Source organism: Corythoichthys intestinalis, chromosome 8, assembly GCF_030265065.1.
Source record: "Corythoichthys intestinalis isolate RoL2023-P3 chromosome 8, ASM3026506v1, whole genome shotgun sequence".
Lineage (NCBI taxonomy): Eukaryota > Metazoa > Chordata > Actinopteri > Syngnathiformes > Syngnathidae > Corythoichthys > Corythoichthys intestinalis.
In genome coordinates, this window is record NC_080402.1 from 24172777 (window position 1) to 24188083 (window position 15307).

General features: G+C 40.1%; 1 protein-coding gene across 8 annotated transcripts in view; it reads left to right on the forward strand.

The window, feature by feature from the left end:
* slit2 (slit homolog 2 (Drosophila)) overlaps positions 1–15307 on the forward strand; it is a 225464-nt gene that overhangs the window by 13561 nt on the left and 196596 nt on the right. For all 8 annotated transcript variants that reach the window (XM_057842562.1, XM_057842564.1, XM_057842565.1 and 5 more), the window contains exon 4: positions 6485–6556. In XM_057842562.1, coding sequence (XP_057698545.1) covers positions 6485–6556 — 72 coding nt within the window. The remainder of the gene's footprint in view (positions 1–6484; positions 6557–15307) is intronic.

A 15307-nucleotide genomic window follows, 5' to 3' on the forward strand; every position in this document is an offset into this window, starting at 1 on the left:
CAAATTTAAATTGGCAAGTTGCTCGGCCCCACCCTGTACTTTAAAGATTAGGTAAAATAATGTCCGGAAAAAATATAATGGAACTTCATCCTTAAAAAAAAATGAATCACAACACCAACTATCCAACTTTTTGGACGTGATATTCTCATTTTTGTAACACAATGACGTTATTTTCTTTATGTTATGGTCACTGAGTGCATGATGCATTTTGGCATTGTTAAAAGTTCAATAAAGGGTTTTGGCAATAACTGGCTTTTGTGTATGTGTTTGTTGGTACACAATATGTGTTAACAACACCGTTGTTGTTGGTGTTATAAGAATTTCTTTCCGGTGAGGTTGTTATTTTCCTTGCCAGCCACAGATTGCAACTTAAAGTACTTCAAATCAGCCAAGCTCTCAGGCGTGAAAACAGAGTGCGTGTGTGTGTGAGTTTAATATGTTTTTGAATGCTCGGACGCACAAAATGCCACACTGAGTTGGCAGAAATGAGTATGTGCGAGCTTGTGGGTATTTACTGTGTAGTTTGTGTCCCCCTAGCATCTGTTTATGACTGCAGGGATTATCACCATGCTGCAGTGAGGCATTCACTAGTTGCAGTGACTCTCACACCTCAGACGTCTCTGTCTTCATCCACTTTAAGACACACTCTCCCCAATCACATACCGTACAGAAGGGGATTCTATTCATAAAAACCCACGTAGTCATGCAAATATTATACTGTGTTATGCAGTACTTTGGTCAAACTCTAAAATTTTACATAGAGTTAAAATGATTATGCCTTTAAACTAGTGCTGTCAAACGATTAAAAAAATTAATCTAGTTAATCATCTGTCAACTGTGTGATTAATCATGATTAATCACATTTCCCTTGGGATAAATAAAGTTGCTCTTCAGGAAAAATTAGTCTAGGAAAATACTATAACTGACTTAAAATGTGTTTTAAGATTAAATGTATGATGTGTGAATGAATTAATACTTTACCAAATAGTTTTAAAATTTTAGTTAACAACTCAGCTCGTATAAAATAATAAATAAAATGTATGATACAGCAAAGAGCTTTAACAGATTAAAGTGCCTCAGACTAACAATGTGGCTCAAGTACCGTCTGGCATATTACCCAAAATTAACTGCCAATTTAAAGAGCATACAAGCACAATACAGTAACAATAGCGAGTGTTTCAAAAAATGTGTAAACAACTTGTCTGTTAAATTGAACATTTCACACAAATAAATGCAGCATTTGCAGTTTTACACTAAATGACCTGAAAGCTGTGTGAGATATAAAAAAACTAAATTGTCAATTTTCACACACTTAACTGAAAAACATTACACTAAACTGTGTGTAAAGGTGTTTAGAAACACTGCTTAAGTTAGCCAGTCATACCCTATTTTCTTTTTTTTAACCAACTGCTCAGGCAAACTAGCTTGTTGACATTTTCAGATAACAGAGCAGACCTTTTCTTTTGAACAATGTGCCCTGTCAAAGAAAACAGTCTCTCGCAAGGAACGGTTGTGGCAGGTGTGACCAGATACTTTTTTTTGCATGGGCCAGCTTACTATGGGCACCACTGTGCGCAGACCACCACTGTAGTGGACATGAGTCCATGCTGGCACTGCCTTGTACCTGTCTAGTGGTTTGTCGTTGTTGTTTGTTGTCATTGGATTTTCAACGCCCTCGTCTTCGACTATGTTAATGGGTCTACACTCTACAGTCTCTGTCCACCCATGTAGCGATAGCAGTAGTCAACCTACTTGTTGTCTTTTGTTGACAAGTCCGAGTCCGCACCGAATCCGAGTCTGCCAGTGTAGCTTGATGACTGCGGCTTGTTTCCCGCAGTGTTAGCGTCATTGCTAACACTAGCTGTGCCTGAAGGTGGTACTTTAGGCTGGTTGAGCTTCGATCGAATGACAGTTCATTACATCAGTATGCGCACACAACTTTGGTTTTATCCAGATTTCCATTAGGCAGCTTTCTAAAACGGAATTTGGTCATCATCCTCACGCATTATGTCCTGCATTGCCGGATTGAATGTAAACATCAGCGTGTGGGGCTACGGGAGGCAGTTGTGGCCAAACTTAGTGTGAGCGGTAAATTGCGTTTTTTAAATTTTTTTTTTTAATGCGTTAATTAATAATGGTCGTTAACGCGTTATTGTTGACAGGCCTACTTTAAACAATATAGGAAAACTACTGTTAAGATGTAATGTATTTTAATATTAAAAAATATATAGAGAGGTATATGATATTGTAACATAAAGTGTGCAAATGTACCTAATGTTTTGTCTGGCAAGTTATTAGAACTCAGGTGTGTATTGAAACGACCCGTTGGTTTGAATGCTTCGTTAAGTAGTCTGACAGCATCACCTTTTTTTAAAAGTATGAGCTCATGCACCTTCTTCTCCACACCTTCCATCAGATGCAGGAGCAGCCTGATACACTTCCTCAGGGAATCTGTAACCCGCTAAACGGGCACTCCTGTCTACGCAGGTCCTGTTGGGATCGCGAGGGAATGTCTGTAAGATGTGGGGCTCTTATCTTCCTAGCCTCAAAAGCAGCTGTTAAGAGAAGAAGGGTGAATTATTTAGAAAATTCACTTCTGCTTCATGTAAAATATTTATAATGGGCCTCTGATGTAACTGGGAAGGTTAACCTGTGAGTGTGTATGGAGACATTTCTCTTTGGGCAATGAGGCTCAATAGTAAAAAGCTGATGAGTAACAACAACAGTTCTGTACACTTATTATTGTTATTAGCCTGTCAGGGTAAGCAACACCTTCTCTGCTGTTCTAAAGCCTAAAAATTAATCTACCTTTATTATCTAAATTCTAATACGTAGTCAATTGAGTTGTACTAATTAATTGTTATTAATAGTATTTAGACATGTCGTCAAGGTTTCAAAACCGCAATTTTTTCCCGTCATACTGTCACTACAGTATTAGCTATTTTTTATGTCCCAAAAATGCAGGGAGAAATCAGTTGCAAGGCTCAACGATACCCCACCGATTGTTCCTCAGTGTCAGTGAGTCAGCTGTGCTACACGATAGCTGGCGGAGATGAAACTCCTGAACTTTTTACCCCATTGAAGAAAACCAAATTGCTGGTATGGGAATACTTCCGCTACAGAAAAGTTACAGACGCCCGCGGTTTAGAGCAGGACGGTCAATCGAATTGTAAAACATGTTTGCAGAGGGTGGCTGTAGAGGAGGCAATACCTCCAATATGATTTCACATTTATACTAAATTAAAGGTTAGTAAACACTGTCATGAACGTTTCCCAACAGCTATGAGAGTTAACTCTAGCATGTTTAGTGTGTCTAGCGGTGGTAAAATATTTTTTTTCTCTCTGGCAACTGTTAAGGGTTAAGAGAGTGTGTATCATGTAAAGATGATAAGAGTCATACACCTGTGCTTTTTATGCAAAATAATTCAATTATTTTTGTTCTGATGGCAATAATGTTGAGCTGTGACTGTGAGTTTACTCCCGCTTAAAGGACTGCGTGTATTTATTTTTAACTCAGATATCTTAAATAATATATTTTAGAGTTGTAATTGCAATAATGTGATACTGTGAAACTTTGATATTTTTGCTTAAGGTTATCATACTGTCAGAATCTCATACCGGCACATGCCCAGTAGTATTAATTTATTCCCACCGGTAACTTGATTTTGGATCCATTTTTATCTGTCACTCGAAACCATCAAAATTCCATAAAGTTTCACTTTTATAAAAAACTATCATTTATAGTTTTTCGGCACATACCTATTATATGTTGATTTTTATTTGGAGTATTTCGGTCAAATTTCAGCCTCTTTGTGCTGTAATATTAATCAAATCTGCCCTCAGCCTTCCAAAGCAGCAGAACTTTATGATATAACTCGAACTATAATATGTTTATATTACATTGCGCGTTTTGTATAATATTGATTATTTCTGTAATTTAACCAGTATATACAGTGGGGCAAATAAGTATTTAGTCCACCACTAATCCCACTTAAAAATATTAGAGAGGGTTGTAATCGTCAACATGGTAAACCACAACCATGAGAGACAGAATGTGGGAAAAAAAAAAAAAAAAACAGAAAATCACATTGTTTAATTTTTAAAGAATTTATTTGCAAATCATGGTGGAAAATAAGTATTTGGTCAATACCAAAAGTTAATCTCAATACTTTGTTATGTACCCTGAGACCAAACGTTTTCTGTAACTCTTCACAAGCTTTTCACACACTGTTGCTGGTATTTCAGCCCATTCCTCCATGCAGAGCTCCTCTAGAGCAGTGATGTTTTGGGGCTGTCATTGGGCAACACGGACTTTCAACTCCCTCCACAGATTTTCTATGGGGTTAAGATCTGGAGACTGGCTTGGCCATTCCAGGACCTTGAAATGATTCTTAAGAAGCCATTCCTTTGTTGCCCTGGCTGTGTGTTTGGGATCATTGTCATGCTGAAAGACCCAGCCACGTCTCATCTTCAATGCCCTTGCTGATGGAAGGAGATTTTTACTCAAAATCTCTCGATACATGGCCCCATTCATTTTTTCCTTTACACAGATCAGTCGTCCTGGTCCCTTTGCAGAAAAACATTCCCAAAGCATGATGATTCCACCCCCATGCTTCACAGTGGGTATGGTGTTCTCCGGATGCAATTCAGTATTCTTTCTCCTCCAAACACGAGAACCTGTGTTTCTATAAAAAGTTCTATTTTGGTTTCATCTGACCATAACACATTCTCTCAGTCCTCTTCTGGATCATCCAAATGGTCTCTAGCGAACCGCAGACGGGCCTGGACGTGTACTGGCTTCAGCAGGGGGACACGCCTGGCAGTGCAGGATTTGAGTCTCTGGCGGCACATTGTGTTACTGATAGTAGCCTTTGTTACTGTGGTCCCAGATCTCTGTAGGTCATTCACTAGGTCCCCCCTCGTGGTTCTGGGATTTTTGCTACCCGTTCTTGTTATCACTTTGACGCCACGGGGTGAGATCTTGCATGGAGCCCCAGTTTGAGGGAGATTATCAGTGGTCTTGTATGCCTTCCATTTACTAATAATTGCTCCCACAGTTGACTTCTTTACACCAAGCGTTTCACCTATTGCAGATTCAGTCTCCCCAGCCTGGTGGGGGTTTACAATTTTGTCTGTGGTGTCCTTCGACAGCTCTTTGGTCTTGGCCATAGTGGAGTTTGGAGTGTGACTGACTGAGGTTGTGACAGTTGTCATTTATACCGATAATGAGTTAAAACAAGTGCCATTAATACAGGTAACGAGTGGAGCCTCGTTAGACCTCATTAGAAGAAGTTAGACCTCTTTGACAGCCAGAAATCTTGCTTGTTTGTAGGTGACCAAATACTTATTTTCCACTCTAATTTGGAAATAAATTCTTTAAAAATCAAGCAATATGATTTTCTGTTATTTTTTTTCCACATTCTGTCTCTCATGGTTGAGGTTTACCCATGTTGACACCTACAGGCCTCTCTAATCTCATCAAGTAGGAGAACTTGCACACTTGGTGGTTGACTAAATACTTATTTGCCCCACCGTAGATGGTATCAAGAGTTGGATGACGTCATGTAAGTCCCTGCTGCAGGCCCAGGTAACCAGTTGCAGTTATTGCACCAATTGAGGTCCCGCTTTTCCTGTTGATCCCCAACTTATTGTCCCCCTCTTCATTCCCTTCTTATCACAGCCACCAGAGCATCTGTTGCTTCAGCCTGTCAGTGTGTGTGTGTGTGTCAAGGTTAAACAGTTTCAGCAGCCTTTCACTCATTGTGTCACTCAGTTGCCTCACTCTCCCCTGACTCACATCAAGGCACATCCGCCCGCAGACATCAGCACACAAACCTCTTCACTCCAATCAAGCAGGGTTAAATGATCGCACCCACATTATTAAACTCACCCGAGTTCTCTCAACACTTCTGTTGGTGTGTATGTGTGGTTGTGTGATGACGGGCTGTTGTGAGTTCTCCCCTGTGAGGGCCTTGTTTACTCAGTGGGGTCCCTTTCACACATTGGGTAGCACGGCCAGACCGCCTGTTTGTTTTTCCCACATCGTCTTCTCCTCTCTCCCTTTGTGGTTTAAAGAAAATCTCCCCCTTTGCCTACATTGGAACTCTTGTCTTTCTCCCCAAGCTTTGCCTGCCTTCCACCTTCTCAACCTCACTATTTGCCAGGCAGCTATGTTGCCATCAGGAGTAATCTGGAGCCTGTTTTTCTCGTGTACTATCGATCACCAAATGACCTTAGGTACGCCAGCACATACAATTAAAAACCCCAGTATAACAGCTGCATCAAATATGATTCTATTCATAAATGTCCCTCAGGAAAGTGTAGGTGTACTCCACACACAAAAGTGAAGTGGCAAATTTGCTTGAACAACCAACGGTATTCTAATATTTACTATAATGCCAGGGATGAGACATGAAACAGCTAATTTGAAACAAACTCAGTTTGAAAAGAAATGGTTTCCAAATGCATGTTCTGTCTTTTTCAGGCGCTTGAATCGGAATAATCTGGCTGTGTTCCCTGAGCTGCTCTTCCTGGGCACCACAAAGCTTCACAGACTGTAAGTCCTGATATCCTTTCACTCAGCTGCTCTTTATTGTTGTTTTGAAAACCTGACGTCACGAAGATGACAACTGGCTTGGAGATATTATGATGACATTATTTTGGACAATATATACTCGAGAAAATTCCACGGTTTTCACAAATAGGTTACAAGTCGCATGACGAGTCCATGGCTGTTCCACACACAAGAGAGTACAGTCTAGCTCATTTAGGTTTTTCCCTCTTTTTTCCCCCTTTTACACAAACCTGTGGGCGTCTTCATTTAGCTCATGGCCGAGGATGGATATAGAAGCCACTTTGACCTTTTAAAAATAAATTGTAATCAGTGTTGCGTGCTGCAGATGTGGTGAAAAATTGTCTCTAAACAATCCAATGATAAACCCAACAGACTAAAGTATTGGCCTACACTTTTCCATTGTTCTATTAATCAAACATTGCTTGGACTGAAACATTGGTCCTCCCTGAATCTTGGTTCTTAATATCATCAAGATATTTGGCTAATTCTTTTATTTCAACTTTGTACTTTCAAGTTTCCTGCTCATACAATTTGAAAGGCTGATTAAGACATTGGATGAGATTTGAGTGGAAGATTTTTAGAACATTGACCTCTACTACATGAAACACCTTTTTAATGAACACTCCATGTTCAATCTGAATTTTTTTTCTCGGATAATGTACAGTGATCTTTTGTTTTTCACTGTTAATGAGGAACAGACCCCCCTGCGAAAAGTGAAAAACCGCAAAGTAGGATTTTATTACAGCACCTGCGTGGTGCGTGGGGGGAAATTAGCACACATCCTGGATGTCGTCTAGGTCCACTCGCGAGTGAAGAGAGTATGTAGTGGGGAATGATGCTTCATTTGCACGTAAAATAAAAGTAAAAATTTCCCCGAAAATGTTGGGGGTTTGTAGCAGGCTTCGGGTGCTCTCAAAGTGGGAAAAAAATGGTGAAAAGTACAACTGAATATACTCACAGAGGTACTGGAGGTGTTTGATGAGGATACTGTAGTGGTCTCCATTTTCTGGTGAAAAAATGGTTAAAAAGGTTAAAATTCCCCCAGGGGTTGTGGAGGTTTGTTGCATGCTTTGGGTGCTCTCAAAGTGGGGGAAAATAGTGAAATGAACAGTTGAAATGACCCTGGAGATCCTCTTGTTACCCCGTAAGACTGTAGAGGCTGCAGTGTGTGCAGCCAATCAGCTGACAAGATACTGTAAATCTACTCTGATTTACTTTATTGTTAGTCAATCATCATAGAGAAGGCTGCGATGGTACGCAGTCAATCAGCTCATGGGATGAGGCCACTTTTATTGGTGGACTCGTCTGTCGATCATAATGGGGGGAGACTGAATGGTGCACAGCCAATTAGCTCACGGGATGAAGCCACTCTCATTGGTGGTCTCGTCGGTTGATTATAATGGGAGAGGCAATCACACGCCTTGTATGAGTGCCCATGGGTACGGTATGTACAGTAAACAGCCCCTGAGTCATGTTTACCTTGCTTCGAAACAATCTCTTGCGCTTCAAGATGAAACAATGCATATTTTTCCATTTTTATTTTTTTGATGAATACTTTTTAAAACTCTGCTATGCACTGTATCCACGTAACGTGAACCGTAAAGTCGCATAGGAGACCCAGCTGTAACATGGATGCAGAGTGTCCCATTCATGACGAAAAAATACAAATATATGAAAAAGAAGTTAAAAAACGCAGAATCTAACGATAGTCATTGGTTTAAGTCAGGTATCGGGAACATTTTTGACGGAGAGAGCCAAAACACCCAACATATTTTAAAACTTAATTCCACGAGAGCCATACAGTGTGTGTGTCTATGTATAGTCTACTGTATTTTCTGTTGCCAGCTTGTCCGAGTCCGTTTTGTGAGCACCATTTCTTTCGTGAACGCATTTGAACGCATCTCATGGGAGTGAGAGCAATGTCACACTCTGCTTTTACTAGCAGTCGCAGAGTTGCGATTGAAATAAATGTTGAGAAAACGACAAAGAAAGTTTAACATCGTTACTTGGGATGTTACAATTGTTGCGCATTTGCGCACTCAACACTTGGAAAATATCAAATATAAAAACAGAGTGGCGCATACGGTGCCGTGTATATTTCGGGAAGTGGAAACCACCACCGGAGGCGACCAGGGAGACGTGTGCGTACAGTGGCCAAGACAGGTGGATTCTTTCCAGGCGCCTGATTTGTAAAACTCGCTCTCCTGAAAGTGGCAACAATTTGACAGTCCAAAAAGTCACGAAAGTGAAAGCGGCTCGTGACTTGGGTTACCACGTGTTTCTCTTTCTTGGTTTAATTTTCCCCTATGCATTTTTTATATACTCCAGTTCGCCAAGGAAGGGGCCAACCCCGCCTCTTGCCGAGCGGCAACTGCTTCACACATTGTCCACCACCACCTTCTTTTTTCTGTTGTATTTTCCTTTGGCAAACTAGCACGTTACTTTACTGCCAACTAGTGGATTTGACCATGAAGGAGTTTGTCAGCAACAAAAAAATAAAATAAAAAATGCTGCAATGTTACTGGTGCCGCATGTGTGAATAAATGAAAAAATACTCGCATTGGCTCTAATTTTAGTTGCAAAATGCGACCATTTAGTCGCAATCTGGAGGCTTGATTTGATTGGCTGTTTTAGTACTGGCATTTTAAAAAAGTCTGCCATCATAATTGGCCAATTCTGGGAAATGCTGGCTTTTATAGATTTATTTTATCCACCATTAAACATCAGAAAAATGAAACAGAATTCTTTAAGCTCGTATCCACATGATAAAGTTGTTGTCTTCCCTTCTAACAATGTTGTGGCGGAACAGAGATGCCTGAGAAGGAGAAGTGAGATTTTCAATAGCTTTCTCCATCGAGGCCAGTTCAGTAGCTAATGGATATTAGCACCCCAACAGCTGCTGCTCACTGTGTGCGCATGCATGCGCATGTGTTTGTGTGCTCACGATGAGTCAGGTTTCTCCTCTAATGTTACATTTGCCCTTTCATGGTTAGTAAATAGTTTTCGTCACAGAAAATAAATAGCAGCATTCAAAGGCGTAAGCCGCTGATTGTTCCGGCACCTTCCAGCGCTAGCGTAAAACGATCTTTATTTCAGCAAGACTGTGAGAACTAACTTCTCGCCATGGTTGTTTGTGGTCTGAGGGAATAATTATGGTGGCCTGTATTCTGTGGATATATCTTTAAATATAAATGTGGCTGAATATATTTATCTAAAACAATATTGACATGTTCAGATGATTCACATTGTGTCAAAGTTGTTTAAGTTCTGCGGCCGCTCTGTTGGTTGGCTGGGCTCGACCTGTCATGTCTGAGGTTGTGTGTCTGCCTGGCACTCCTGTGTGTGTTTCTCAAGGCCAATACTTGGCATTTTGCTTAGCGTGTGGGCCAAAGGTAAAAATACATCCCGGCTATACTTCCCTCTGCTCAGCTGTCGCAAACAAACGGCCCGAGTGCGCGAACATACGTTTGTGTAGCGGTGGTTGTGCGCGTCTGGATCCCCTGCTGTTGCCGCATCTTCCGTAAACAAGTCTGCCGCGCCCATTTTAACACCATTTATTGCGCGGTGGTTTTGGCTATGATAAGTGTGTTAGCATAAAATAGATCCTAAAAACACAGAGAGAAACAACAAGTGTGCTCGCTGACAATGAAAAAAGTTGTTGCCGAGCCGGCGCCTCTCCAGCCACAGAGCAGCAAGCACATTTGTCAGACGTATGGAAGTCATTTAGTATGCATTTCAACCACAAAGCTGAAGTCAATATTAATTCTTTTGTGTGTGCCTTCACCCCATGCAGTGTCTTATTATATTTTTAGAAAACATAACATGAAACCCTTGGGAATCTCTACGTGGAAGTGGAACCGTGTTAAGTTTTCTATTGAGGTCAGATGGTATGTGCAAAGTTTTTGCTTCTTGCAGCCTGCTGCTATATATGTATGAACACTTACTCAACCTGCTATTATGAACATTTTTGTTGTCACTCTGTTAGAGCTTAAAACTCCTCTGTGTGTGTAGTCCAAGGCTTCAAGTCTTCATTTTTTCTCTGCTGAACTGTGTGTCAAATTCATTTTTTTCTCATTTAGTCACTATATTCGCACAATATTTGCTTTATTGAAATTATGACAGTATGTTACCGAATATGGTTCTCAATATATGAAGTAATAAATGACTTATCATAGTATTTGCTATATACCTATAACAGCTCAAATTACACTACCTGTGAACAGAATGACGATTACAGTTCACTTTATTTGGTGTGTGAAAGTATTCATTAGAAGTACACACTCTACTCCCTTATGTATTGTTCCATTTGATTTTTAAGTGTTTATTCTAATTGTGGTTTTGTGTGGCTGGAGTACATCTCAGCTGATTTTGTGTGAAAGACTAACTACTGCATGGATTGGTGTTTATTACAGGGTCTCCTTTGCATCCTGAAAAAAGATTTTGTGTGAAAGACTAACTACTGCATGGATTGGTGTCTATTACAGGGTATCCTTTGCATCCTGAAAAAATTAACAGTGATTCTAAACATCATTATGTGTATTGTTTCATGTATAGACCAGATTCCTATGCAGAAACATAATGCGTTCCAAGACGCTAGTTGCCAATTGTTCAGAATTAAATTGTTCTCTAAGGAAATATTCATTCATCTTCTGTGGTGCCTGGGTTTGAACTGTTGATCTCAGAACTGTAAGGCAGACTTTCCCTACGCTGTCAAAGGACTGTATTTTTCGGACTACAAATTGCACCAGAGTATAAGTCGCACCAGCCAAAATACGGGCAATGAAGAGAAGAAAAAAAACGTATATAAATCGCACCATAGAATTAGGTACATTTTGGGGGGAAAGGTATTTGATAAATCCAACACCAAGACCAGACATGTCATCTTAAAAGGTAATTTAAAAGAAAAATACAATAAAGAACAGCAAGCCGACTAAGTGAACGGTATGCTAACTAGGGCTGAAGCTATCAATTAATTAATTGATTAATCTATCCATTAATTCGTATAATCGGGTAATCGGATTAGGAACATTTAATGTGTTGCAGAATAAATTTTAGGAAATGTAAAACAAAAGTTTGCTATGAGTACACTTTCAAAAGAGCATTAAATTCAAACACAAAATAAAATTCCTGAAAGTTATTTCAAACTATGCAGAATTGCAATGTCATTTCACAAGAGCAATAAATGCATTTCAAAATAAATTAAAATACCTCCGCTTAGCCTCAAACGCTATAAAAATTTTTTTTAAAAACCGAGGATCGAAGTACAACATAAGAACAATTAGCTAACTTGCATAGCAAAAGTCCGCTAACTTACATGCTATAAAATGTTAACTTTTTTTTTTTTTTTCAAATTCAAAACTGATGTATCTAAGCTAGCAAGCAAATTCCTGTTAAAATGCTTCACATTTTGACAGCACATTTTTAAACGGGTCACAATTTGAGTCCATGCTGCCCATAGGTCTTTTATACGTCCTCATAACAAGTGAGAGTCAACCTTCCACTGAGCAAACCAGTTTCTCCTCCCATCAGATAGAGGACTAACAATTGAAAGAATTAAAAGAAAGCTGGTACAGTGGTGGCAAACCAGTCCAAAACCTGGTCTACAACGTCCTTTGCTTAGATTTTAGTCACCATTTCGAAATAGGACCCTGCATGTCTGAACCTTCGCCGAACACCTTAGACTTATTCACCGAATCTCTGGAGTTCAATCGAACCTAGATTAAGAATCATTGCTCTAAACTAAATGACGAATGCATAAACAATCATATCGTCGTAAACAAAATTTACTTTATGTTGGTCTTAACAGGATCCAGCCATTTTAGACGAGTTTTGTCATATTTGCTGTTGCCACTAGAGGGCAGTGTATCCACCCAAAGAAATATAACTCAATTCAAACGCTTTCAAGGCAAACCGTTACAACTCCACTTTAATTAAACGAATCCAAAATTTGATTCAAAGCTTTTTCCTAATAGAACTACTCGAGTTAATCGATTAATCATTCGTGCTGCACTAACGCTAACATTAAACGGCTCATAAGCAACAAACTGAGTACGTAACATGTGAAATGACGTACCGTGATTTCTGGACTATTGGGCGCTCCTGATTACAAGCCTCACCCAGTACATTTTTAAAGGAAAAACCATTTTGTACATACATAAGCCTCTCCTGCCTATAAGCCACGTGTGCCCACTTCGTAACAAGAGACATTGACAAAGAAATACAGTTTTCAAACTTTTAATAACACACCTTAACTTTTCGTTCCAAACAGCGCCGGCAAACACGGCAGTTATATAGCAGTGGCACGGAAGTTACATAGCGTCAGCATGGCGGTGCAGCACTAATTGTGCTGGTTAATAAAAACATAAAAGTCTTTGTTAGCAATCTTCATCTTCCTCCTGTGCATTCAAACCATGGAAGTCTTCATCCTCAGTGTCGGATATGAAGAACGCTCAGATGCACTTCGCCACGCACCTACTCATCAGTCTCTCCTTTGCCGTCGCCTTCAATGTCTCCCATAATGAGGCATATTCACTCCCAGCCTGTGCCGTCCTCCTCACCTCGTCACGCAGCAGACTAGCGTCTCTAAAACCGTTGGTGATGGCGGACTCTTTCACAGCGCTTCACGCTGCCAGGCTCCCCTGGCAAACCTGTGCAAAAGCTGCTCTTCGCATGTGGCGAGTCTTGGCAAACGATCTCTCGCCGCTCGTCATCAAAGCTTCCCGTACAACTCAGATGGCCAATTTAATTTCTTCTAGCATTTTCCATGATGCAGGTCTGCCAATTCTACTCATGCACAAAGACGTGGGTCCGCCACCTCTATTCATGCACAACGCACAAAGTTAAACTACCGGTAGTATTGCAAACTAGCGTCTTCCTCAACACATATATTCCACGTGTCTCACTCCCACATTCCATGCTCGAGCGCCACTGGCAGCCGTCAAAAAAATACACAAATTGGCCGCATCATTGCACACGCCGCAGGACCCAAAATGAGGGGAAAAAAGTAGCGGCTTGTAGTCCGGAAATTACGGTAATAATGTGTAATCACTTCACACATAAATCGCTCCAGGGTATAAGTTTGCACCTCCGGCCAAACTATGGACAAAAAAAAAAGAAAAAAAGAAAAAAAAAACCACTACGACTTATCGTCCAAAAAATACGGTACAAAAAAATTAATTACAAACAAACAAATTAATCTTTCACAGGCTCAAACTATCAACATCCCTAAATGCTTCATCAGTTATACCTCATGCTTGTCAGTCAGTCACTGTTTGAAAATGCGTGCAACTTAATTGAAGTTACAGCAGTTATTGCCACTTTGCTAAATAGTGATATTTAAATTTTGGATTAATAGTAGCGTAAGCAATGATTGGGTACACTTCTCAACTAAGCATGTCATGCATAACATGGACACTGCGCATTAGGAGTGTGACAAAATATCGAAATGGTGATATATCGTGATACTTTGTATCCCAAAAGGTTATCGATATGCTCCTGCCAAGAATCGAGATATCGTTTTAAAACGGTGTCAATGTCTAAACAAAATTAATGAAAATAAACCAACAAGTTGCAACCAAAATCTTCCCCCATAATAGTGTCTAGGAGTGGGAACCTCTTGGTACCTCACGATACGATACGATTTGCGATACAAAGCTCCCAATAACGATGATCTGACGATACAGCGATACAACGATTTTTGATACATTAGTCAGGAAATCATTCTAGGATATTCTACAAAAAAACTAATAGAAAAACAAGTTTCGGCTGTGAATTGGAATGAGTTTATCACTAGTAGACGTCCAATCCATTTGAACCGGGATCCCTCCCACTTCAAACGGATTGAACGTCTATGGAAGTCAGTGGCAGCCAATGCCAGGCAATGGGTAATTTTTGGCCATTTAAGGTCATTTACCTGTTGATTTTCAGTTATTTCCTGTTGATTTTGGGGTATTTTATGGGTCACTTGCTGTTTATTTTGCGTTACAGAACAGGAAGTGACCTGGGGATCACCCAAATGAATAGGCAGTGACTCAAACTCAACAGGAAATGACCTTTAAATGCCCTAAAATGAAAAGCAAGTGACCTGTAGATGCCTCGAAAATCGGACCGAATGACTGTGAATGCTCTGGTTTTGAATGAACGAACGTTCCCAGTCTAAATGGATGGGTTGTTTTTTTAATGGACACCTTTTTAAAACGATATCTCGATTCTTGACAGGAGCATATCGATAACCTTTTTGGATACAAAGTATCACAATATACCACCATTTCGATATTTTGTCACACACCTAATAGTGTCTCAGTTAACTCTTAGGCACAGTCATTCTGTCCGATTTTCAGGGCATTTACAGGTCACTTGTTGTTCATTCTAGGGCATTTACAGGTCATTGACTGTTGAGTTTGAGTCACTGCCTATTCATTTGGGTGATTCCCAGGTCACTTCCTGTTCTGTAACTCAAAATAAACAGGAAGTGACCCATAAAATACTCCCAAATCAACAGGAAGTAACTGAAAATTACAGGTAAATGACCTTAAATGGCCCAAAATTACCTCATTGCCTGGCATTGGCTGCCACTACCGGCCATAGACGTTCAGTCCATTTGAAATGGGAGGGATGGCAGCGAATGAACAAATGTTCATTCACTGCCATCCCTCCCAGTTCAAATGGATTGGACGTCTACTAGTAATAAAATCAATCCAATTCACAGCAGAAGCTTGTTTTTTCTGTTTATTA